We start from the raw sequence: 25,965 nt of genomic DNA on the forward strand, positions 1-25,965 counted from the left end.
CAAGCAAGGATTTAAGCCAAATCTTTATATTATTCAGGAGAGCTTACTAAGAAACTGCAGCTGAGTTTTGCAAGCAAGTCAGAACAAAGTCTAGCAACCAATTCAGAAAACTCATGATGAAATCTGAAGCTTCCATTTCTTCAGTGCGAGGCAGAGCTCCGTGGGTGACAGGGAAGCCGCTGCAGCCTGCCGGGAGCTCTGCTGCCCAAGCACAGCGTGTCACAGACCTCGCTGGAGCAAGGAGCCCAGCACGGGACCTGCTGCCAGCAACACAGGATCCTGCAGAGCTCTGTCCTGCCCCAGTCCCTAGGACACAAGGTATTCGTGCACCAGGTGAGCAGTTGGAGATGCCTCTTCTCTGCTTAGCCACGTTCAAACATGTTCTTGCAAGGCAGTTTGACCCAACGTGAGCATCGCAGTGCTGTACTTCTGCTGTAGATAATCACAGGACCGGATTCCAGTAGAGCCAAATTGGCATCGTTTGCCAGGAACAAAAGGAATTAAACAATAACCACATAAATCAGAGTCAAGTGCTTGTGACAAAGAGCAGATTCTTACATTTTAACCTACACAGATTTCATCTTTCCACTCACATGGACGCCTGCTAATTGAGCTGCCCAAGACGACCTATAAAACTTAATTAGCAGACAACCAACTACATGAAGTAATGTGTTAGAAATAAGTTCCTATTTTCTAGCCCACAGTTCCTTAAATGAACCACAGAGATAACCTCTGGTCATACTTTTTTCCTCCAGCCTGCCTATGAAAACAAAGCTGATTGCGTATCACGTTAGTTTTTTCCACGTGTAACTCAATTAGCATGAAAACCTGTCTGAAAACCACATCCTGATGGTTGCTGGCTGCAAGAACATAAAATCACTTGTGGAAATCCCAGGCTGCCCTGGCCAGCAGAGCTGCCTGTCACTCCACAAGCACATGGCATTCTGGCACGACGCGGGTTGGGGCTTCTGAAGACATCTGACTTCCCTCCAGGGTACCCTGAGGAGTCAGCCTAGCATGAAAACACATACCCTTCTCGTACAGGTCACGGGGAAGAAACATCTGCTGTTGATTCAATCCAAAAAAACTCAGAACTAATCACTACAAACAGTTACTTCAACAATCTTCTCTCTAGGAAAGGTTACTCCAAAGGAGCGGTTCCTGCTCATGCGTGAAGCCTCATCATTCATCTCTTGATTGCAGGTGCAGAGGGAGGAAAAGGATTCCTCCTGGAGAGCCGGATCACTGCCCTCAGTCAGGAGGACGTCCCGCAGGTAAGACCATCATCAGATGACTGCAATGCTGACAGATTTTTGCCTTTATTTTTTCAAGCCCTTTTTGCACCCCTCGTAGCAGAGCGCAGCTCTTTGCCTTTCTCCCAAGTTTCCTTTGGGGCTGAAGCCAGGCTCACAGGTGCCAGGTGTGCTCGTCTGCAGCTCCATTTGGGGCCTGGCAGAGGTCAGGCTTCACAAACATTCACGCTCCTAAATAAATGTGCCCACCTGGCACTGACCCACAGCACCGAGAGCAGCCCGAGCACCTCCCTGCCAAGGGGCCAGGCAGAGCTCAGGGGCTCACAGCCAAAAATTTGGTGTTTAACCAACCTGGTGTGGATGTGAGGGACCTGGCGGTGCCATGGTGCTGAGCTCTGTCCCCTTGGAGCAAGGGGACCAGCACCACGGACCCCAGGGGCTCTCGGGGCCATGCACCATGAGGTGGAAACTCCAAGCCAGGAGGTAAATCAGGTGAAAGCTGGAGCAATGTGAAGGGAAGAGGAGGAAAACCAGCAGCTCTCGATTCTCCCACAGCACGGGATGGTTACAGTTGCTTTCCCAGAGGAAGCAAAAGATAAGCAAGGGAAAAAGCCTGACCTGATGTGAGAGACCTTCAGGGATGGCTCACACCACTGCCAGGGAGTCATGAGGCTGGATAAGACACCCCACAGATCTGCAGCCACCGACCTTTAGGGGAAGGAAAAGGGAAGGAACAGCTGCTGCAGCGAGGCCCTCCCAGCAGTCACCGGCACCTCCGTGCATCTAAAATGGCCTCAGCTGCAGAGCAGGTGGAGGTGTGAGCTCAACGTGATTCCAGGAGCGAGGTGTTAATTTCCTGACAGTGGTTCTGGCTGTGTTATGTCAGCTTGCAATCTTGCAAACCCTAAGCAGGGCCAGACACTGCCCCCATTCACAGGGGCATACCGGGACAGCCTTTATTCTCTCGCAGCCCCACTACCACCACTCCTTCCCACAAGGAGGGCAGAAATTCAGGACCTCAGGACCGTGTTTTGTCCCAGGGGACAAAGGACACTGTCAGCCCTCTCAGAGGTGACCGGGTTCCCTCTCTCACTGCCTCATTTCCTACCCAAGCAGGGTGCTGGGGCAAGGAGAGGGGCATTGATGCCAACAGGGGCGTTTTCAGGCTGAAACTGTTCGAGCCATTTAGTTTTCCAAACAATCCCTAACTTTCTTCCAAGTGATTTTCCTCGTGGTTAAGCAATAGACACACACACTAATTAAAGCATTCACTCGACTCAGAGGTCAGAATCAGTAGAAGGCCTTTTGGTGCTCAGAGGAAAAAGAAAATGGAAACCATCCTAAGCAGATCAAATTATTCACTCGCTGGGTTCCTCACTACCTACTGCTTCTTGGGATAACTTCTTTAAGTTAATTTAGACTTAAAAGCCTCAGTGCACATCTGCAGCAGTCCTCGTAACGAGCCAGACTGCTGCCTCAGGGGTTGGGGACATGGCACACACACACCCTACCGCAGCACACTCCTGGCAGCCCATCCTGCTGTGCCCTCGCAGAGCCCTACTGACCATTATGGAGATGTTTGAGGACATCTGATCCACCCAAATTTGAGAAGTTTAGAAGAAGCAGGTCCGTAGGTATTTCACACTCAACCTGATTGAATCCTGCCCAGTGAGAAGTCACTCAGAGGTGCCAAGATCAGCCCAGGCTGTGCAATGCCCTAACACAAGGCTCTCATGGCAGAAATGCTCACGGTGTAAACAGACAGCGTGAAAACTCAGTCTGCTACAATTATTTCTGGCTGAACAATCAATAAACAATTAGGTTTTAAAATTTTAGGTATGTGAAAGCACATCAATGTGCCTGCCTGAAGGATTCCAGTGACAGCCGTGAACGTTGTGGACACGAAGTCCATCAGTTCAGCAAACAAACACGGCATCGATGTGTTCCCTCGGGAAACATCCAGCAGCACGTTGTCAGGTTTTGAGTCATACATCCCAAATTCACAGTGGTGCAGGTAAGGATTCATACCTGAGACCACCCTACACCCTGATGTTCCTGGGCAGTCCTGCACCACTGCGCTGCCTTCCAGGCCCCGCTGCCAGCTGGAGGAGGCGACACAACCACTAGGGCTTCTTCCAGCAACCACAACGCAAACTGTACCGGCACAGAGCTCTGAGAAGTGCAGCCTCCACCTAATTCCACCAAGTTCTCTTGCACCTCAATGGGCCGTTCTGTAACTCACACTGCTGAGGGGTTTCACAGCAGAGCAGCAGCCACACGAGGGGCTCCTTACAGCAGTGTTACAAGGCCGGGCATCCCTGCTGCAGGGAAACAAAAACCTGCATGAGCAGAGCCAAAGCACACACACCCCTGGAGCCCCAGGTCAGTGCCAACGCAGGCTTTTCTCTCTCTGACCCCCAGAATGGAGTTTCAGTGGGTCTGAACTACCTGCGTGAAACCCAGCCAGCACCGCCTCAGGAAGCAGAACTCCATCCTCTCTTCCCAGCACGTGGAAGAGCTCATGTTTTGCTTGGCAGCTCGGTCTGTTCCAAGCACACACATTAGGAAAACCACAGCTGGAGAGAGGTGAAAAGGTGCGTTTGGAGAGTGGATCCCATTTGGTGTACGCAGCAAGTACGAAGTTCATTTCAGCAATGCAAACACCCAGGCTCCCTTCCAGCTTTCAAGAAGCTAAAGGCTCAGTACAGCAAATTTTAGATGTCACCCAGGCAGCATTTTGTGCTGATGCACAAACTGCCTTGAACAGAGCAGGAGACATGAATGCTCTCCCTGCTGCCAACACGCAGGTCCCCAGCGCAGTCCCCACGGCTTTCATATTCCAAAGTCCTGGTTTACCAAAGGATGAGCAGCCAAATTGCTCCCAACTCCATTTCTGAGCAGGAAGAAACTAGCGTGCATCCTCCCAGCTGCAGACAGCCCCCAGTTCACTCCTAACCCCTTCCAGCAGCTCGCCTCGTTGGGACTGCTTCCCAGGGACCTTCGTGGCTCCCTGCAGCCACACGCTCCAGCCTGGGGAAAAGGGCAAGGAATTGTGCCCACAGGGTGAAAAGCAGAGCTGGAGGGGGAAAAAACATGAAAAAACAAACCCCTGCATCCCATGCAGGCAGACAGTAGGCCATACAGGCTTCACAGCAAGGAAGGAGGCTGCGTGCACGCAGCCAGAGCCCGATGCCACCCAGCGCTGCCCGAGCCTTTTTTGGTCCTTGCTCAGGGCATACATTAAAAAAATAACAAAAGAGCAAAAAGATTTGCGCTCCTTGGGCTAGACACTGGCTGCTACAACACGAGTTTGTCTGAGTTCAGGGCATGGAAAGTTTCTGAATTTAAAAGGAATTATCTGTTTAACACAGACTGGATTAATTAGGGTTTATTGCAGAACTGTATTCTGCACTAGAAAAACACCACCACATATTTATCAAATTTTAACCATGATTACTGTGTTTTATTGTTTCATAAACTTGGAGAATGTCATGTCATGATCTATTTCATCTCCGACTTTCCTTTCCATCTAGAAACCATTACATCTGCTCCGCGGAGAAGCCGGCCCGGCTGCACGCGGACGTACCGCGGGATCCTGCTTGCAATGAAAGCGATCTGCAAGCGATTCTCATGGAGAGCAATCCTCACAGGCATCCTGTGAAGCCAGAGCTAAATAACAAACAGGGGTTGCACAAACAGCGCCGAACACCACGGGCAGCTTGGCCGTGCCACTGGGGGCTTGCAAGCGATTTTCTAATCCCCTTGCTCTCTCCACCACCACAGCAGCACCGAGCTCTCTGCTCCAGCCCTCACGAGCTCCAGATGCCCTCACCCACAGCAGTGGCTGTGCCTGCGACCGATCTCCTTCCCTCTTTATTCCAGCCCCACGTGGGAATTTCATTTACAGCCCCTCTATAGCCACCCACCCAGCTCTTCATTCAGCTTCAGTGGGGTTTAAATCCCGTTTGGATGTTCTGGATTTACCAGCCCGATTACAGGGCTATGTTCTGCCTTCTCTTGATGGTTTTCTGGTCTCCATCGGAACAAGGGAGATACCCAGACAACAAAGCCTCTGCCTGACACTGCCTGCAGTTCCCCCAGAGCTGTTGAACTGATCTGACACCAAGTTGGAGACATCGTGCTCCACGCAAGCTGGGTGCAGAAGCCTCGCTTTGGTCAGCCCCACATCAGCACCCCACCGAGCAGGAGGGCTGACCATCCCCACGCTTCTTTAATCATAGCTGGCATCCCATTAACGCTCAATCTGGGAGTTGTGGCAGGCTCCGAAGAAGGGAAATTCTTTCCATGCTGCCAGCCGGGTGCTGTGGCCGTGCAGCAGGGCCGAGCCCACACCGTGCCAGCAGAGAAAGGAAGGGACGGAGCAGCTCCCTCCGGCCCTCCCCAGGTTACTGACAGCCGGTCTCAGAGCTGGGAAAAGTAAGAAGACCCTGCAAGCAGGTACCTGGGAATAAAACTCCAAGCAGGGATAAAACCCTAACACCCAGCCCCAAACACCAGTGACCGGGTGCCTGCCTCTGGCCATGAAAAGCCAAACAAACATCCAAAGCTTCCCCCTCATTACCCACCAAACACACCATTCACCCTCAGGTGCCACCACCACATCCATCACAGAGACTTCCAGCACTTATCCTGCTTCTTATAAAGCCTGGAGAGCTTGATGTTAGCTGATAAACTCTGAAACAATAGGATTTACAAGTGCAAGAAGCACTTTTTTCCCCCCCTTTTAAAACTTCTCTATTTGAAGCAGTTTGCCGGGATTTCTGCCAGGGTCTGGTGGAAAGTTTTTACATCTGGGCTGTACAATTAAAATGTCAAAGCCGGAGATTATTTACTGTATTAAGAGGAAATCTAAAGAAAAGCCACACATTTTTGAGTCAGATTCTTCACTGAATTATGCCGGGACCATCTCCTCATTCAGCACGGGCCAGTATTTCACATACTGCTACAACTGGGACCGGGACCCAGCCACTTTGAAGCTCTTCGGTGCTTTGCCCCCTTCCCACCCCAAATCCCTCCCTCCTTCCCCAGCCACCCCGCTCACAGCAGTGCCTCGAGCACCCCCCAGCACGGCAGGCACCCTCACCAACACACCATTTGCTCCCCTGCATTAACAGCTCAGACTCTGCAGGTGATTACGTGCAAACTGCCTGGGTGTGAGGCTCTGGCAGAGGTGGCAGGACACATCTGTGCTATGCAGGCGTGGTTCACTCACTAAGGCTGCTGCTTCAAGTCACAAGGACTATTTTAGAGCCAAACAAAGCAGGTAAGGTTGCCCCGTGCAGCAGGTTCCCATTCAGCTCCTGCAGACTTGCAGCAGGATGCTCACAGCAGGCTAACGGCATCAAAACTGTGCCCTTGGGCAAGAAGGGTGAATTCTCAACCTGTCAGGTTCCCAGGACTACGCAGTTAAACTGCCTGGGGAAACAGGAGATGGGTGCAGGTGAGCTGTTCCACGGGACATTGCCACGACTGGACAAATCCACACGCACAATCCTATTAAAAGTCCTCAAGCCCTAATAAAAGCCATTCAATCCTAATAAAGACGAAGCAAACCCATTAAGGACAACCAGGATCAATTACCTAGCTAGAACCAGGACTGAGCACAACCCGAGGACCTGACGTTACGTTGGGCTGGGAGCTGCCTTCCAGCCACAACAGGATCACTGCACACCAGAGCCCTGAATGAACCCAAGAGCACGGGGTGCTCGGCAGGCTTCAGGAGAGCACCGAGCCACCGTCCTCGAGCTGCTTGCTCAGGAAAGGGCAGGCAGCACAGCAGAGCATCCACCAAGAGCTGAGAGGCTGCCACTGTGGAGCAGGTTCGCTGTCGTGACAAGTTGATGTGCCTGCAGCCCTTGAGTTACAGATTACACCAGGACCCCTCCCCCCCAAGCCATGGCTCACCCAATGGGAAAGACATTTCTGATAGGGGTTGGTGCCCTTTTGGTTTTAATTATTCGTTCGCAGCTCCATTTTGGGAGGGTGGGAAGGGTGGAAAGACCACGAAGGAAATGACATGTCAAGATGCATAAACTGGTAAGGAAGACAAGCAAACCAAGAGGGCTCCTGCAACCAAAAATATCTGCAGAGAAGAACTTGGGCTCACCAGGCCCAGTTTGAGATGCATTATTTATAGGTGAGAGCTCAAGAGTCGCATGAGAACAGAAAAGAGGCTTAAATGATAACACATTAGTGATGTTTATATATCCAGCCCAATCCCTAAATAGGGACCCAGGCAGCAGGGCATGCAGCTTTGATGTATTTTTACCTAGAGGAGCTGGAAAAAAAAAAAAAAAAAAAAAAAGCAGATTTCAGCTGATTGGAGCTGTGTGAGATGCTTGGCACTGAAAAGCTTCAGTTCAGCCCCGACCTGTACCATTTATGGCTCCAACCAGCAAATCCCTTCATGCTGCTCAAAAAAATAATAATCCTCCCTGACTTTAATAAAAAAAATAAATAAATCTCTCTTAAAACTACCAGGGAAGGACGCCTTCCTTGCAGTAGTCCCACAGAGGTGTTCAAAACACGGCCCTCGTGTCGTCCCTCCCTGGAAGTGAGGGCCCCGATTAGGGCTCGGCTGCACAACCCCAATGGAGCGAAACCAAACCATTTCACAGCCCACAGCCTGCCTGGCTCCCCTTCAAAACGCTGGCAGCCAGGAGAAGGAAATCAAACCCCCAGTCCCCGGGAGGATCTCAGCCACTTGGTCCCCTCACCGTGCTCCTTCCAGCTTCTGCCCTTGAAGCCATCAGACAAAGACAAATCGCCTTCAGCAGGTGATATTAGCCAAGCCCTCGGGTGCTGATGGCTGCACCACCCACAGGCCCTTCCACTCTGTCCTGATTTGAGTGGAAACAGCTCCAGCAAAGGGCCTGGATCTGCTGGGAGCCGTGCTTCAGCTGGCCCCACTCGTTAGGCTACCCCTTACTCCTTGGCACGGGAACAACCCCAAAGAGCAAAGACTGATGGCTGCAGCCCAGGGCCCCACTTCCACCAGGACTATTGCAAATTCCTGCTGAGCACCAGGGTCGGGTCCCGGAGCAGTTTGGCACGGATCACCAGGCGGCTGGCACCGCTCAGCAGCCACCTCGCCGCCCGCCTGGCACAGCCCCAGCTGGTTTTATCAGCGCTGGCGAGCTGCAGCCTGCACCCCGAGCAGCCGCTGCCAGCCCCCTGCATTCTGCAGCACATCCTTCCTCATAACAGCTCGTCCTGCCCCAGCACCATTTATTTTAACTGCGGGCATTAAAATAAAACACACACAAGCAGGAGCGCAGTCAGCCGAGTGGGAAAAGCTGCCCCAAACGGAAGGTGAGGAGCTTGACTGCTGATTTTTCCCCTTACAGCAGGAACTTCACCTCTAGGAGTCGCCTTCCTGCCATAAGGGCTGCTCCACCTGCTGTTTTTGCCCAGATCCCCTCTTGCTGTGTTTCTCCAGGAGCCATCTCAGCGAGGGTTCCCAAATTCCCCAGCCATGTCCCTGCAGACCAGCCAGGCCACCCGCTGTGGCTCGCAGCCCCGCTGAACCTCCCTGCTCAGGAGCCTGGGGAGCACACACACACCAGTTTATGGGGTAAAAGCAGTGCTTCACATGAGCAGGGTGTTATCAAGGTCAACAGCTGGGAAGGTAAAGACCCCTCAGAAGCATCTTGGGGCTGAAGATCTTAGAGCTGGGCCACGTCACCCTTCCACGAGCCCAGCCACACGCAGGTAGACACCTACACACCTCTGCTTTGCTTCCTGCCGCAACGAGTTTCACTCCAGTGCATCTCAATCCCCTACTTCATCTTTTAAAAGGGGCAGAGAGAACGCAGGGACTTTCAAGCATTTAACATTCATTCCCAGGCTGAAAGGCAGCCCCACCTTGCCAAGAAAAGATAAATATTAAATACCACAAGACTCACCACAGAGCCACGTCCTGACCTCCTGGAGACCTCCGGACTCAAGCCTGATCCAAGCGATTGATGAAAAGCCCCAGGAGAGCTCAGCGGGTGACTATGAGACCTCTCAGCACCACAGCGAGCTCGGGCTTTGCAGGAAGGGGAGGGAGAGGCCCTCGAACACACCTGGGCTGAAGGTGGCTCATCAGGAGCAGCAGCTGTACGCAGTTAGTGGCAGAAGCAGGTGAAGCCCTGCTGGTTAGTGCCCCAAACGGGGCAGTGGTGCTCCCCTCTGCGGGATGGGGGGGAGCAGCTCTGCTGCATTTCCATCCCTGTTCCCTGAGACGTTCAGAGGAAGCATTGACGCTCCTCGCACCTCTCCTGGGAAGGGAAGCAGCGGCAGTGGGGTCACTGCTGGGGTCGGAGGGGATGTGAAGGGGGCTGTGAGGGAGGGAGCTGGCAGTACAGGGCCAGCATTGTGATGTGTGAGCGAGGCAGGGGCGTCTTCACCCGCCCCTGCCGTGTCACAGACCTGGGCTAGGGTCAGTGCTGCTCTTCTCTTGGCCACAGAAAGGACCAGGAGCTATGCAGCTGAGACAAGAAATCCTTTTTAAAATGTGCATTTGGACTTATAATACTTGCATTAAGAGCTTCCCTATGAATAAGTTGGAAAGTCCAGCACGTGGTTCTGATTATCTTGCCCTGACAAGGATGCTGGGAGGCATTCAGAGGTCCAGCGCTCCCCACTGGGGCTGCCAGCACATCAGGCTGCAGGGCAGCAGCTAAAGAATAAAACGCTCCTTCACGTGACGATGCTTTGAAAGGGGGTTTTGGATCCCAAACGACACAGCGTCAATGCGTGTGTTCCCCTCCCTGAGCGCATGCAGTTTTACACCCAGGGAAAAGCAAACATTTTCAACATTTGGTGGCAAAGGCCAAACTCCTTGGGGAACCAGTGCCAGGTTTGACGTTGCTGGCTCAATTCAGTCGCTCTGCGTGGGATTTCTGCCAGAGGCACTGAGCTCACTGTGTAAAGAGGCTGAAATTCAGGGTAACGAGGGCACGTAGACATGCGGCCGTGATACAGCCATAGGGAATCCCAAACAACAGCAGTCAAAGCTTCCAAAATTAGGTATCAAATCATTTTTAAAGCAACTCAGATCAACAAAACTGTTGTGTTCAAGCCACACGTAATTACCAGCTCAAACCAAATCAGGACGGAGCCAACCAGCATCACCCGTTCCCCACAACGCTACTCCCCTGGGATGAGCTCTTGGCACAACATCATCTAGCAGGGCCTATCTGGAGCAAAGAGGAGATAAAGTCTGCAAAAAACGGTAAAAGAAGATGGTATTTATTCACCAAGGAGAAGGAATGCGTTTATCTTTCCTTGCTCTTCTGTTTTCATTGCATTTTGTTTTGCCCACTTAACATTAACAAGCACTAATGAGTATACACACACAGAATTACATATGTAAAGGTGTGTATATTTATATCCATGCATATATTGGTATAGTTATAAAATAAAGACCTTCTTTGTGAACACTACCCATGGATGGGATGGAGATGGGGTCCTTCCAACTTCAGATCCCCTCACTAACTCAAAAAAGTGGGTTCTGTTTTTTTTTTTTTTTTTTCTTGCTACCCCCCCAGTGCCTGCTTTAACAAAACGCAGTCTCCCCTCCACTCTTTTTTTTTTTTTTTTTTTCCCCTTGCATACAAGCGGGGAAGCCTGGCTTTTATCAAAGGCCTGAATGTGTCTTTGTGTCGCTACAACCGAGGGGAGCCAAAGCAGGGGGGTGGCTGTGCTGCTGCTCCTGCAGATACCCCAAACCTCGCGTGTCTGATCGTCTCCAGCGCAGCCGTCTGCTGCCAGCACCAGGGCATGGCAGCGCCTGGGGACGCTGCGAGCATCGATGCACTCTGACCTCATGTCTGTGTGAAGAAACTGTTTAAAGACTGGGAATCTTTTCACTGGGAAAATGAAACAGAGCTCCTTAAGGTCTGGCTTAATTCACATTGAAGCAGCTCCCAAGCAGCTAAAATGCAGCGCTTTTATCCTCAATGCCAAAGTGGGCTGCATGAACTGCCAGGCTGGGCCTGAACGTTTCTTCCTGGGGAAGCTAACCGTATCTTTGGGATTTAAGAAGGATTTGTATACAGCCCTGGTCTACAAAACGGGGAGCTCAGAAACAAAAGCAAACCAAACAAAAATCAATCAAACAAAACAAAACAACAACAAAAAAAGCCACGAAGAAATAAAGAAACTGCAGGAGAAACAACCAGCACGCGCAGCTTCTGGCCAGGGCTCCTCTGCCTGCACCCCATGCCCCAGCACAGGATCAGCGGTCACCCCACTCCAGAGTCAAGCCTGCAGGACTGAGCTGGAAAAGCCGTGTTTTAGGATGCAAAGTTTAGGAAGAAAACGTTAAAGAAGCAAATGAACACAAGGCATCCATGGCACAGAACTGCCGAGGATCGCAGCACCACCAGCACGTTGCCCCCTTCCACCAGCACGTCCCACACCCGATGGCCTTCCAAAACCAAACCAACACAAACCAAACCCCAGCAGTTGGTCTCAGACAAGCCAACACCAGCTGCCAGTAGGCAAAAATCCAGCTCTCTCTTGAAAAATGGCACGAGAATTCCTTACAGCCCTCTATCGAGACCTGTTATTGCAGCCAGCCATGCCCTCCGGTCCCACTGGCACCGTGCTTCAGTCTCTTGCACTCTGTACAGCACAGCTGAGCATGTTTGCACGACAGGGACCCGGCAGCATCATTATTATTATTTGCTTGGAGTTATTGCCAAAGCCTCCCAAAACACAAGGCAGACTGTATCAATACCAACTGGGCTCATCTTCCAGACAGATCTGCTGGGGGAAAAAAAAAAAAAAAAAAAAAAAAGGAAAGAAAAGAAAGAAAAAGACAAATCTGTTCAACATCTCGCCCAAGCTCTTCAATCTCTCTCAGTGAAGCAGCACAAACCCAAACCCGCCCGCTCCTTCCACGCCGCGTGCCTCGCGCTGGAGTAGCACGAACAGGGGCTGCTCAGAGACAGCACCAAACAGGGAGAAAACCCAGACAAAGTCAAGCCAGAAAGAAACATTTCCAGATGTACAGGACTGATAGACCTCGTCTGCACTGCTCTTTTTTTTTTTTTTTTTTAGAAGCCTGACCACAAGCGTACAGATGGCTGGGAACTCCGCTGAACCTATTCAATTCCTCTTTGTAAACACTTCCCTCTCCGTGTCGTGCTCGCTGGGAAACCGCCCAAGAGCCTGGGGCACTGGGGTACAAACATTGGTGGCAGCACGGCTTTAGGAGGTCCACCCGGGGCCACGAGGCTCCCCGAGCAGCCCGCACGGCTGAGGAGCACGGCTGTGCCGTGGGAAGGCCAGAAGCAAAGGGAGAAATGTGGGATTTCCTGCAAGTGCACCAGAAATACTGCACGTGGGGCTGGAGCCAAGCTCTCCCCAGGAGTTGTCTTGGCACGAACGGGCCCGGGCAGACAACGCACACCAGCGGGAGCCTTCTGGTGGGCTCAGCGGGATTTGGGGAGGTGCCGCTCAGCAGCAGCAGTTAAAGGCTGAGAGCTGCCAGCCTGAGCCTCTCCATCCATCGTGTCAGGGGCTGGGCAGCCTCCAGCACCGCCGGTGTCACCGCTCTGATGTATTACACGGCCTTCCCCGGGTACGGATCGGTTCCTCTTGGCATCCAAGGCCTGTCACGATTGCAGGCATTTTCTGAAACTAAACCATGGAGACAGATGTAGTTCAGCAGAAGCCAAGCGCTCTTAACATCTTAAATAAATAAATAGTCCAGATTTAAAGTGCGCCAGAAACATGAAGTAAATACAACCAACACAGCCCTAAATCTCTACCCCAGCCGAGATTCCGTATGGCCACAGAAAGTCCCTATAAAAAAAGCAAACGAGCTCATGCCGGGTGGGCAGGGGGAGATGCCGGACCCCGCAGTGCCACCCCCTTGGTTTTCAGCAGCTCTCGCTCGTACCAGAGGCTGGGAGCTCGATCCATCTGCCGCGGGGATGAAACCGAAGAAGCACCGTGCTTGCGCAGGCTGCCGAGCCCTGCTGTCCGGGAGCGTCTCAGCAGCAGCAGCGGCTCCGCCACCACGGGATAAAACAAAGACTGACGGGGACAAACACAGAGCAGGTGGAGGTTTAATTAGCTCACTGAGCCGTGGGATTGCAACCTGCAAAGCTGCACTAACGCAAATGCTCGCGCCCACCACGCTTGGCCTCGGGGTGGAAAGCACAGCGCGAGGGGACGGTCGCCTCCCCGGGGCTGGGTGCTGCGCCCCAGTCGTGGGGTTAGCACGGGGTCACCGCTGGGAGACGATGAGAATTGTTGCCTCTTGGGTCCGATTTAGAAAAGCAGAAAGAAATCCATCCTTTTCGCTGTCTAGGTTAGCACGGCAAGACAGGTGCAAACAAAAAAAGCTCAGCGACTGAATGTGCCTCGCGCTGCTTCTCCAGGCGCAGTGCCACCACGAGGAGCTGTCACTCAGGCCAGCACACCCCATGCAGGGCGAGAGCATTTCAGTGGCAGGCTCCTGCACGGCCCTAAAACGCCTAAACCTAAACCTAACCAACCTAAAACGCCTACAGCCACCCCTCCTGGCACCCCGGGGCCAGGGGACCGGAGGGACAGCCCTGCAGCAGCACTGCCTCCCAGCTCCTCACAACCACGACGGACAAACCCGGAGCCAAATCCTCCGCCCTGGCCACGTTTCGAGCAGCTCCTCGGTGACTCCCTGCAGGCAGAACGGCTTCGTGGAAATGGAGGAGTGGGAGCACCCGTCCCAGGCTGCAGGACATCTGCCAGCCTCTTGCCACCTCTGTGCTCGAAGTGCTGCTGTCACCTTGCCTTCCTGAGGAGCGAGGTCCGCAGGTCCACGAGCAGATAGTTACTGATTTTGCTGCTGCTCTGAAATACCTGCAATAAAGGCAAGCCCCGCTCTGTGTTAAGGATTAAGGAGGATGCTCCAAGCTCAGCAGCTACTCAAGGCCCCGGCAAAAAGATGATTTCCATGCTGTAAAATTCCCACTCGCTTTGAGTAACGCGGCTTCTGTTAAGAAGCCCTGTGGCAAAAGCCAATCCTGCCCCATTGCTCCACGCCACTGGCATCACTCAGGCCGACTTCCCAAGAGCCTCAGCAGTGAAAGCAAAAGGAGGGGACGGCCGTAACCCAGGAGAGTTCCCTGCTGGGTGTCACCGGCCGCAGCGCAGACGAGCAGCCCCAACACCCCCGGGGCTGTTCTCATACCAGGAGGAGCCGCGGTGAGGGCGTTCAGACGGAGACCTGCCGCTGCTGATTTAGCGATGAAAGGAGGCTGAACCAGAAACGCAATTCGGAGGGAGCACAACCATCAAGCATGGCAGGGCAGAAGCTGAACAGAAATTCAGCCATGTTTCTATCTCAAATGTTTCGTGATCTAACCGTAGCTTTTTCCAAACTTTTTGGAGGTGTGATCCACCCTGATTCTTTGCCTCCATTGAGTATGAAGAGTTACTAGAATTTATTCACCATATTTACCAGTTTTCCCCTTTAACCTCTTTGCATCTTCCAAGTGAAAATAAGACAAAAGTTCCCCAAACTCTGGGTTTCTCCATCCGAAATAATTCCTGGGGTTTCGGTGTGGTCCCAGCCGACATGATCGATGCTTGGCTCGTGTTTGGGGCTGGTAGCAGAGAGGAGCAAAGGCATGGGGCTGGTGTTCGGATTCACACCCACGTCCACGTAGACCAGGCAAGCAGCCCTCCTTAGCGAGCAGCTGTTGCCACATCATTACTTGGTTAAAATCCTCCACGGACTCTCAGCGGCAGCCAGCTTTGGGTCTCACTCAGCACATCACAATGCTCCTTCCCAGAAGGGCAGTCAAAGGATGAGCAGATTTGGTGACAGGAAGGCTTGCTCCTTTGGTGCTGGAGTTCAGAGGAACGCTTTCCTTTTAGGAAACTCTAACAAGAACTAAAATGGACTCACCCAGAAATCTGTAAAACAGCCCAAAAGCTACCGATGGATTTATTTCCTTGGGGTTAATTCCCCAGGACCCAACAGGCCTTTATCAGAGTGACAGGAGAGCTGAAGATACATCTGGAGCCTTTAAACTGCGCTGCACCTATTGCCCCCGCAGCCCTAAAAAGAAAAACAAACGACAGTGGCTTAGAGCAGTAAAACAGAGCCAAGCTGCACCGTGGCAAGGGCAGAACAGGAAACACGCCAGGTCTGAGGGTGGTGCAGGGCTCCTCGGGTGGGACGGGCAGAGGCTGGTGGGGCAGAAACGAAGCCCACCCACTGGAGGGAGAGGAGAGGCAGCAGTCGTACAGCTCCTCTGCTCTGCTTTGATCTTTGATGGCTGTTACCTGCATGCCCCCAGCCAGCCGTGCAGGTGCCTGTGCTTACAGCAGCGCGCATTTATGCAGTGGAAGTCACGGAACATCGGCCTGGAGCTCCTCGGTGCCGGTAAAATACGGCACCTCTCACTGCAGGAGTACAACAAAGGCAGCTGACTGCCCAAAAATGATTTCCGTGCTACAACCTGCTTCTGTCAACAGTGCATGAAAAATAAGGTCAGCTGAAAGCACGCTGGGTTTGAAACACGTTCCCATCCCCATGCAAAGAGGATGGATGGAAAACAACAGCACCAAGCCAGGGCAGGTACCGCACCAAGCACAGGCTACTTCCCGTAATCAGTTCTGCAAAGCCAAGTCGGTGCCCACGTGGGTGACATCCTTCCATCATTTGGTCAAGAAGGAGAAGGAAACCAAGTGGCAGCAGACGGAGAGCTCCCAGGTGAGGCAGTCCACGAGCGTCGAACCAACCTGCTTCAGCGCCTCCGCTCTGGCCAGGCAGCGCTGGAGGGGCTGGCAGCAAAAAATATCTGTGCCTAGATAAATGACTTCATATGTCGAGACAAAGATAAAGTTACACAGAGCCTCTCGCAGAGGATATGGTCATCGGGTTTATTTTTGTAGCTTTCATTACACTCAAAATAACTTTGGCAGACGTAGAAAAAATAAATTTTCAAAGCCTTCTCCCATTGATGTCACCATTTTTAATTAATTTTTGCTGAAGTGGTCTGAAAACAAACGCTGCTGTGAGAGGGCCAACTCCTGGCGTACCGCTCGGGGCCTCGGCGCTCGAACGCCGTGGTCGCACCAAGCGGCACCAGATGAAATACCGCCGCGGTCGCGCTGGGGGATGGCTCCGGCCCATCAGCCTGTGCCAGGGCTTCTGAGAGAGCCAGCGAGGAGGCCAGACTGCCTTTCAGCTGGTGTCTCTGACTCCGTGACAGAGGCGCTGCCAGCTCTGGGAATAACAGTGGTACCACGCGATTTCCTGCCTCGGGAAGTGCCGGCCTCAGCCAGCACTGAATGTCCCCTCAGGAGGGCACTGCGTGTCACCGCTGGCTCACACGGGGCCTGAGGTGGGGACGTCAGGTTTGAGAGCAGCCCTCGAGCTCCCACATTCACCCTGCCCGTCCCTGCATGGCTGGCTGCCTCCTGCATCTCCCTCCGGCAGCACAAGGCCCTCAGAGGGGTGCGGAGCGGTGGTAGAAGCGGTGTGTGCAGGGGAGAAAAGCAAGCCAGCAGCAGCACGCCTGACGCTGCCACGCCATGCCAGGCTGCTGCAGCACCAGCAGACCTCTCTGGACACACAGCAGAGAGTAAATCACTCACAAATCTACTTTCAAAAGGGACTTTGGGCATCTTCCTCCTTGCAGGCGTCTCCCCGCAGAACACAGCACACGCACCAGTTGTACGCCTGGATGGAGATGCCAGACCAAGCAAGACTCCTGCTCCTCTGTTTGTTTCCATTTATTGCAACCGCTCTTAGAAAACAAGCCCCTGACTCACAGATTTCTATCAGCAGAGTCCTGAAGACGCAAAACATCTCTTCAAGCACAGCTTTAAGGCTCCCAAGGATGAGACCGAGCCCAGCCAAACACCGCAGCTCAGCTCTGCTCCAACATGAGATCAGTCTGCTCTTCGCTTCAGTCAACACATTTCAGCAAGTCTGGCTCACGCTGGCGGGCCTCAGGCACTGTCCCCAGCACACTGCCGCAGGTGACACGCGCTCCCTTGGGTGGCTTTGGTTGATCTGGGAGAACCACCAGCCCCAGCGCTCTGCAGCGGCTCCTTTCCAGGAGCTCCTTGCAGGGAGCCGTGGGGTGTCGGTGCCCATCCCAGGTAGCTGCGGGGAGAAGCCGGCTGGCGGCCCCTGCACATGTGGCGTGCAGACACGGCTCCAGATGTCCTTGGGACCTTCCACGAATATCCAAAAGGGACGGGGAATGGTCGCCAGGAAGGAGCTGACGGAATGTAGCTGGCAGCAATTTTTATGCTCAAAGGGACGCGAAGCGGCATTTTTCCAAAAGCTGCTAAGATCTGCAATTGGATCATGTTTTGAAGGGGTAAGATTTGCAAACACATGCGAAAGAAAGTAAGTTCCTGCATTTAAATGGCACAATTTGTCAAAAGTCCTTCCCAGACCGTTGTTCTTCATCATCTGGGTGCTTTAACACTTGGCTTCTGGCTAATCTTTAAAAATCCTGGCACAGGTTTTTCTGCACAGGAAAGAATTCCGATTGTTGTTTAGTGCAAGCAAATCCTGTAATTATACTGTCCTAGCCTCCTGTGGGCCAAGGCAGACCAAGGAAATAAACCCTGATGAAAGAAAGTGACTGGTTGGGTATGGGAAGGGATGGGCTTCTCATAGAAGCTGAGGTAAGCAGGGTTTAGAAAACATTTTAAATCTTCAACAAGTTGTAAAGCACTTTGTCTCATTCTAAAATACAGAAATTCCAGAAAGATACTGAATTTTAATGACTTCGTTGGCTAGAAAAACATCTCCTGAGGTGACGGTAAGGAGTACTTCAGATATTTAAGATCAGTAGATGCAAAGCAACTCACAGAGGCAGAGTTCGCTGGTAATTTCAGAAAGAAACACTTGCTTTCACTTGATATTTTTCCATATCTATTTAAGCATTCTGAAGAAATCATGACTTGAACATGCAGAATTACAGACCCATTACTGAAGACACAGAAAGAGAGAAATAACAGAGAGCTTCTATCACGCACGAGTGCGAAACAAAGAGCCTGCGTTAGCAGAGCTCAGTGTATCACATTTGGCCTGCTGGAAAACATCTGCCATTTGTCAGGACTACAAAGCAAACAGAACCCTCTCCTCCTTGATCTCCACCAATTAGGGAAATTCTGTTGTGCTAATTACCTGGGGAGACAAAGAGGGGAGAAGGCAGATAGCGAGTGACACTTGAAGACAACATTTACACGAGAAAAAATTAGGCAGACATTGCAAGTCACTGGGAACCACAGAACATTTCGTGCCAAACTTTCCCAGCAAGATGGGAAAAGTCCATCCATGTGCTTAAAAAGAAATATAAATATGAATAAAAATAAATAAACTGCAGCAAGAGAGCCTCCAGAGTTTGCAAGAGGTACAGAGGATTGTAAGTGATAGACTTCCCTGAGTACACATGGTTTGAATTGCCAAGAAACGGAGCCATCCTGCAGGCTGAAGTACCACTCACCTCTTTGTGTTGCCAAGTCATTATTGGGAAATATTTGTCACATATTAACTGGAACATCAGATTACTACACTGCACATTTAACACTGCTTTGTAATATGTACATACGTTCAAAAGCGTATGATACTGTCTCAGCATGAACTCGAGACGAAGACAGGGATATGCATCACCCGGCAGCCAGGAAATTCGGAGTTCAGGCTTCTCAGTAACTCTGAGTGCAAAGCCTGCGGAGATACAGCACGTGGAGACACCAGGCATGTGCTGAGAGACGCAGCGCTACAGCCACGCAAAGAGCTGGAGACTTTCACACCCTCAGTCTGCAATATGAAGAATGAGCTGATGGGCAGGGCATCTTCTGAGGACTTGGTCCTGTTTTTATGTTTGTTGTTGTTTTAAAATCTATTTCTACTGGATTTAGGAGGAGAAGTTTGCTCTCAGGCTCTAGTATGGTACCTCCAGAACCTCAAGCCTGAGGGACTTCCTCACAGACCCCAAAGAGTTTTATTTAACTAGAGCCCTTCATATTGCATGTTTCAAAAGACTGCTAAAAAAAAATACAAGGGGTGGAGGGGAAAGTCTCCTTAAAAAAAAAAAAAAAAAAAAAAAAAAAAAAAAAAAAAAGATAAAAGCAGTCAGAGGCCACACAACTGTGAACAAAGTATCTGCAAGCACGAAGTTTTAGTCTTGCTTTTAACCCACTTCACTTGCTCCTCAGTTGAAGGCTGTCCTAAAAGCCATGTAAACAAGTGTTCGGCACCTGCTAAGCTGTATCTTATGAGGGATCCCATCCAGAGAAAGAGGCTGAATGTAAGGGAACAGAAACTCTCTGCGAAGTATCACACGCATGGCTCAGGATAACAATAATAAAAATACCGAGCTGCTGTTTCGCAGTGAGCCAACATGTGGGGACAGCCTGTCCTCGGTCTGGCCAGCACCGGCAGCACGCAATGGCTGTGGCCCCCAAAATAGCTGGAGGCATTGAAGCCAAAAGGCCCCGCTCCTCACCACAGCGGGGTCAAAACCATCCTGCTCCTCACCACACGGGGCCAACACTGCCCCAGTCCTCACCTCAGGACATCTCCCACAAGTGTTTTCCTCCCATTCTGTACCACAGAATTGCCCAAACTTTGAAGGAGTGAAAAATAACACAAAACTTCCCCCCTACCATCCACCCACACCGCTTTTGTTGAATAAGTAAAGTGAAACAAATCACTTCACATTTCCATGATATCCCACAAACACAGGTGTTGATGGCAAACACCGAGACACCTTTTGGAGCATCCCGAGTGTCAGAGGCACAGCAGCACTTTTTAAAAACCTTTATTATCGTTATAGTATTTTACGATCGGGATTCGTGCTGCTGACAAAACGGCCGGGCCCCCTCTGCTGGCCACCAGCCCCAGGCACCTCAGCGCCTGTCCGGCCCCCGGCCCTCACTGCCCCTCCGCCGCCCTCCCAGAAAGCACCAAAACCCCAAACTGACTCACTTTGAGGCAAAACGCGTCTTCTCCAAAACAAATACAGAGTGCAGGGCGAGCTCCGAGCATGCAGCTTGCTTCAGGGGCTTTGTGGGTGCTGCTGCTCCCTGAAGAGGCCCGGCTGTGGCGTGAGGGCACGGCCCCGCCGCCATGGCCTTCACAGAGCCCGCTGTGAGGAGTCGGCTTCAACTCGTGGGGTTCCTGGCCACTATTTTGGGGCAGGTGAATGGAGGCTTCACTGTTAGTTGCCAACTTGGTGTGAGAAACAGAATTGTGTGTAAAGAGCCCTTTGATTCACTCCAAAAGGAGCTGGGAAGCTTCAGGACAGCCCTACAGAGTGTCCTCACCTCAGCTCCAGTCCTCACCTCAGCGCAGCGCTCGGCTCTGGAGCGGAGGTGGCCAGGAGCAAACACCGCTGCTGCAGTGCTTTCTGTCCACCAGACAAGCCTTTGGCCCACAAATTACCTAGACATTCGTTGCTAATGACTGTAACAAGCATTTAAGCAGCACATGGGAAAACCTTCCCCCTCCTCTCTTTCCCCCATCTTTTAAACACAGAAACCAGCAAACCCAGTGACCCAGAACAGAATTGGGATGTGCCTGGCAACAAAGGAGCTCTTAAATCCCAATTGCTTTCTGCAGAGCGAAGGAAAAGCCCTTTGACCACTTAATCATGCCAGCAGTGTCCCTGTTACATGGACAGGAGCAAGATACAGCCCACAGGGCCAAGGGACTTGGTTCGGTCTGTGCTTCAGAGGGCAAAAAAACAATATGACCACTGGTCTCCAAAGAGCTGGAAATAAGCTTCATTTGTGTCTTGGCTGATGTGGTTTGGTGCCAAGGCAGAGAGGTACGCAGGACGCCCGCAGCAGCCTTCCACTTAAAAATCAGTTAGGGCAACTTCAGCAGCACAGAATCATCACCGAAATATTTCTGAGGCTATCACACATAATTTTACGGGGGTGGGGGAACAAAAACTAAATCAAAAACAAACAAACAAACACATCTTTTTTTGTTTAGTCCTGTGAGTATGCACTAATGCTGTGTATTCTGGTATGATTCATATCCAGGATGTCAGGAAAATCTAAGACTGCTCATTTGCCTATAATGCTTCTACATGTAATGTTCAATTTTTTTCTCTTTAAAACTAGAATTGAACTATCTGCTGCTTGCAAAGCTTTGTAGCAGGCCCATGCATTCTCCGCCATCAAAGCAGTGCACATCTTTCTCCCATCTTTAGCTACTTCTGTTGAAAAAAAAAAAAAAAAAAAACACAAAAGGTTTGAAGTGCATCAGACCGAAGTCATTCATGCCGTTCAGTATGACAGCAGAGCACTTACTGAGTATTTCTAGAATGAGATTCCTTTACAAACTAATCTAAGCTGTTTATTGTTTCCAAGGAGCATGCACTTCCACAGCAGAACAGGAAGTTTTGACAGTTTAAGAAGTTCATTAAACTCTGGGAGGAAATTTAAACAATCAGTGACAGCTTTCATACAGCAAGGCACTGGAGAAGTTGCTACCCTCCTAAAAGGCAGAGAGAGAGGCTGCAGCTTTTAATTATCACACTTGCATTAAGACACAGTGATTCTGTTACTACTTCTAAATTGTTTTGGCCCAACACCCAGGGCTCACAACCGAGTAAAGCTGTTCACTCTTTTATTCTTATAGCCAAATGTCGCTTTTGTCCAAACCTCAAACTCCTTTATCTGTAAACAGGCCAAAGCAAGGCAGTGGAAGAAGTTAATAGTCTCAAACACAAGAGAGTGCTTCAGCTTGGAAAAACACTTCTTAGCACATTTTACTTGAAACAGGGGAATACATAAAACAGAAGAGGAGTTCAGCAGCGTCGGTCCAGCAAGCCGTCGGCTCCCGGGCAGTCTGGCGTTGGCTGTGCCGATTCGTCTGCACCTACCTGGGGGGCACATGCAGTCTGACGGAGCCTCTCTCGCTGTCCGCAGCTTAGCTAGTCCTTCACCCAGTTTCTGTTTGGAGGAGGAATAAAAATAGCCATTTAGAGAATACATTATATCTAAACGCATGCTGTGCGTGCATTCCAGCAGCCAAAGCATCCATCACACTTCCTCGGAGTGAGGCAATAGTTTCACCCTGCTGTGTTCAGCCTCTGTTGGTAACACCTACAGCAGCACACAAAACATTAAAAGTTTCTTAGCAAGCAGGTAGCCTATGGCCCTCGTACTGAGCAGCTAGGGACTCCTGCTGCACAGCCCAGAAATCCCTTGTTCCAAGCCCCATAGACTGGATTCGTGCCCATTCGTGGAGCAGATACTGGTCCTATGTTAGACATTTTTAAGTCCCATGTGCAGATTTTGGCATCATCTCAGCGTGTTTGGTGGCAGAAGCAGAGCTGGAGAGCCCCTTGTGCTGCTGCTCCATGGGCTGAACACAACGGGAGGGAAATGCCAGGAGAAAGCCCCGCTGTAATCAAATGCGAAGCTGCTTCCAAACACTCCAGGGGTTACGTGGCAGGGTGATACTTACAGAACAGATGTGACCTGATTTTGCTGGTTTTCAACTTAAAATTCATGCTACGTGGAGTATGAAAGTTTTCTTTAGGATAGGGATGAGGGGATGAAGGACAGTGAGGTGGGCAGTGCCAGCGAGTCCGCGGTGCTCTCCCACCCCAGGCCCAACCAAAGCCCAACGTGTTACATCTGTAAGGTGAAAAACTGATCGGTGGGACTAGTAAAACATGTAAAAATTCCCCAGACTGAAGCAATGTCTATGTGGCATATTGTAGACAGATGTGAGTGCATTCTGCCTGCTCTCTAAGCCTACCAAAATGTTCGTGCATGATTTCAGGACAGTGCCAAGCTCGCGTTAGTAAACCCCCATGACATGTAAGTGGTCTTAGCTCAGGCACAGCACCTCGTGGCTGCAGCAGCCCTGCAAGGGTGGGAGCAAGTCCTCTTTGCTCCTAATTGTTACTAAGTCTTTTGGGAATCCCATCTCACCTAAGTTATTTACCACAAGAGAAACAAGCAATCTGACAACTGGAGTACACATCCAGACATTTAAAAGAGAAAAAATTCAGTGTACTTTTTGGATTCAGGCTTGAATTTTATCCAGCTGATGATCAAGTCTGTGTTCAAATATTTGACCACTGTGGACTATTTGGGAATTAGGCTACGTGTGAGTTAGGTTCTGGTCCTTTTATTCCCAGGATTAAATAGTTTTATCTGTTGTTGAAATCCTATGCATTCCTTTCTAGCTGCTTGATGCAAAGAGGTCCTGAAAGTTATCAACTCGGTTACAAAGAAACTGACAGAGAAGTTGTCCTAAGGGAAGCACAAAGAGCAGGATGACCCAGCTGTGGAAAAAGGCATTTGAAGACTTTTCTGGCATCCACTTACAGTCACGATCTTACAGAGCATCACTCAAATTTGGTGTTTGTTTTAAATTATTTGGACAATGAAGGTGCTCGAGGAAAAGAAAGCAGCTCTTCCATCTCTTCCATTTTAGTTTTGTAGTCAGAGGAGATCTTTTCCTGTCCTGAATCCTGGAATGAGTCTTCTGTTTTCCCATTGAATTGTTCTTGTCATGAAGCTGATTAATCTGGACACTCTCTGCCTACTGCGGACAATAAATCCTTTGTGAACAAAACGGTCCAGCTTTGTTTACAACAACTGGATACTCCGATAATCCTCACGTTAACTTTTTCACTCCAGCATGGAAATGATGCGCTTTGAATTCGGGCTTTTGCTGCAGAGCAAGTGGAGGTAGATGCCACCACAGTTGGACCACACTGTTAGAAACATTTCAGACAGCATCAAACCAGGACTCTGCAGCTCGTTCAGCTAAAGGAGCACCCGAGGGAAAGCTAAGTTCCTGCATCCTTAAATCAGCAGTTTCTCTACAGTTCGATGGTTGCCTGTCACAGAGCCAAAAGCTAAACTTCAGTTGTCCAAATCGGCTTTCATTGCCTTTCCTACACATTTACCCTTCCTTTATTATTTCCTATCCTCTTTAACTTGCCAAACATTTAAACAACACTAAGAGGAATGGAAACCAGCATGTTTGTCTTGCATTTGCGGCTCTTCATGTGCAGCTCTTCCATAAATTACGCTCCCAAACCCCAAGACTGGTATATGCAGTCATGCTTTTTGTGCAGTGACAGAGAACAAAGTATCAGGGGTCATGCACAGAGAGCATATGGAGCTTTGGTTTCACTTCTGAAATACTGTGGTAAACTTCAAAGAAGGACCAAAACAGAGTGTAACAAAAAAACTGACCCCAGGCATCAGTTGATGTTCATGTTGATGGAAATATTCTCTCGCTCCCCAGAAACTCCCAAGCACAGAAAGGCCAGAAGTTGCCTGACGAGCGAGAGGTCTTATGTAACGGAGAGGAATTTGCTCAAGAAACAGGCACGTTCTGAAACCTTAATGTGAGTGAATCAGCCTGTTTAAAATGATGATTAATAGATAGCACGACGGCCACCATGCATTCCTTGAATCTGTTACCCTTTCCAAAATTTGCTTTTGGTATTGACAAAAGTTTGGTCATACGAAACGTTTCAACAAGCTCCCTCTTGCATTAGAAACCCAATTATGCGGTTTTGCTTTATTTTCCCCTGTACAATCTCCATCTGAGCATTCCCAGTACAAAACAAGCTTTCCACACTTAACTAAATCTCAGCAAGAGGTTGCACATGATCTTAGGCAGTGCCACAGAAGCCCTTCCCATTGCTAAGCACATTTATTGGAGTAATTGGAACAGAACCACTGCCACGACTGGCAGGCTAATTCCTGCCTGCAGAAAGGACGCTAACTAGATTTTCTGATTACGCCTCACAAGCACCCCTCTGTTCTGGTATTCAGGGTTTTCACTAAAATAGTTTTTAGCGTTTCCCTTTATCAAGACACATCGGTGCGACCAGGTTTCCAGGAGCATGGGCACAGTCCAGCGGTGCCGGCGGGACCCAGCTCCAAGCGTAAGGCGCAGCAGCAGCAGAATTTCTCCTGCTGACCCCAGAGCTGTGTCCGCCCCCCACGCAGCCCCTGCACACACGCGGTGCAACTTTCGCTCCCCGGAGCTGCTCACAGCTGGAGGGAGCTGCAGGAGAACACATTTTCACACGACTGAGGCTTCATGGCTGCAGTGATGTTAGTGCAGCACCGTGCCTTGCACCCTGGGCAGGCCGGCAATAAAATACCAGCATAAACCCTCCCCAGATGTCAGACCCGGGCACTCGGGAGCATCCTGCTGCAGCCCCGTAAGCTGTGCTGGATCCCACCACACGTTTCGAGCTCCTGTTTGCAGGGACCCAGCAGAGTGACCGTGGGATCTCCAAGCAGTTCCTACAAGTGGTGGGAGCCCTCCCCATCACCCTCGCCTGTGCAAAGCCCCAAAACTAAGCGCCACAACGCCCCAGCCTGTGGAAAAACATACTGCTGGGATCAAGTGTGACTTCTCCTGGGGGCTTGGCTTAGTTACAGAGAAGGACATCGGCGTAGACAACTGCTCATTAAGTAGAGGTCTTTCAGCACAGAAATCTTTAATGAGTAATTTCAGAAAACTTTGGGGCTGAAAGTGGAGGGACCCGTCACCGGTCTTCTCTACCCACCAGAAATCGGCTCAGCGCTGCTGGACCACTCGATACCCTGTGACTGAGCCTAGATAACGGGATCATCTTCAGATGTTTCTGACGAGGAAATTATAGCCCATTGCGCCCGGGGATAAATAGCGTGTAAGCACTCGGATTACTTTTGCCATGGAGTGGAACGAGGGGGAAAGCGG

The 25,965-nt window shown here is 50.8% G+C and overlaps 1 protein-coding gene and 1 long non-coding RNA gene across 2 annotated transcripts in view; both read right to left on the bottom strand.

Moving 5' to 3' along the window:
• LOC311444250 overlaps positions 1-9,316 on the bottom strand; it is a 43,301-nt gene extending 33,985 nt beyond the window's left edge. The window contains exon 1 of the long non-coding RNA XR_014697778.1: positions 9,179-9,316. This is a non-coding gene — a long non-coding RNA (uncharacterized lncRNA). The remainder of the gene's footprint in view (positions 1-9,178) is intronic.
• The window catches only part of COL23A1 (collagen type XXIII alpha 1 chain), a 161,421-nt gene that overhangs the window by 134,848 nt on the left and 608 nt on the right, over positions 1-25,965 (bottom strand). The window contains exon 2 of the mRNA XM_084535250.1: positions 22,121-22,190. Coding sequence (XP_084391376.1) covers positions 22,121-22,190 — 70 coding nt within the window. The remainder of the gene's footprint in view (positions 1-22,120; positions 22,191-25,965) is intronic.

This window comes from Aythya ferina, assembly GCF_964211825.1.
Source record: "Aythya ferina genome assembly, chromosome: 14".
NCBI lineage: Eukaryota > Metazoa > Chordata > Aves > Anseriformes > Anatidae > Aythya > Aythya ferina.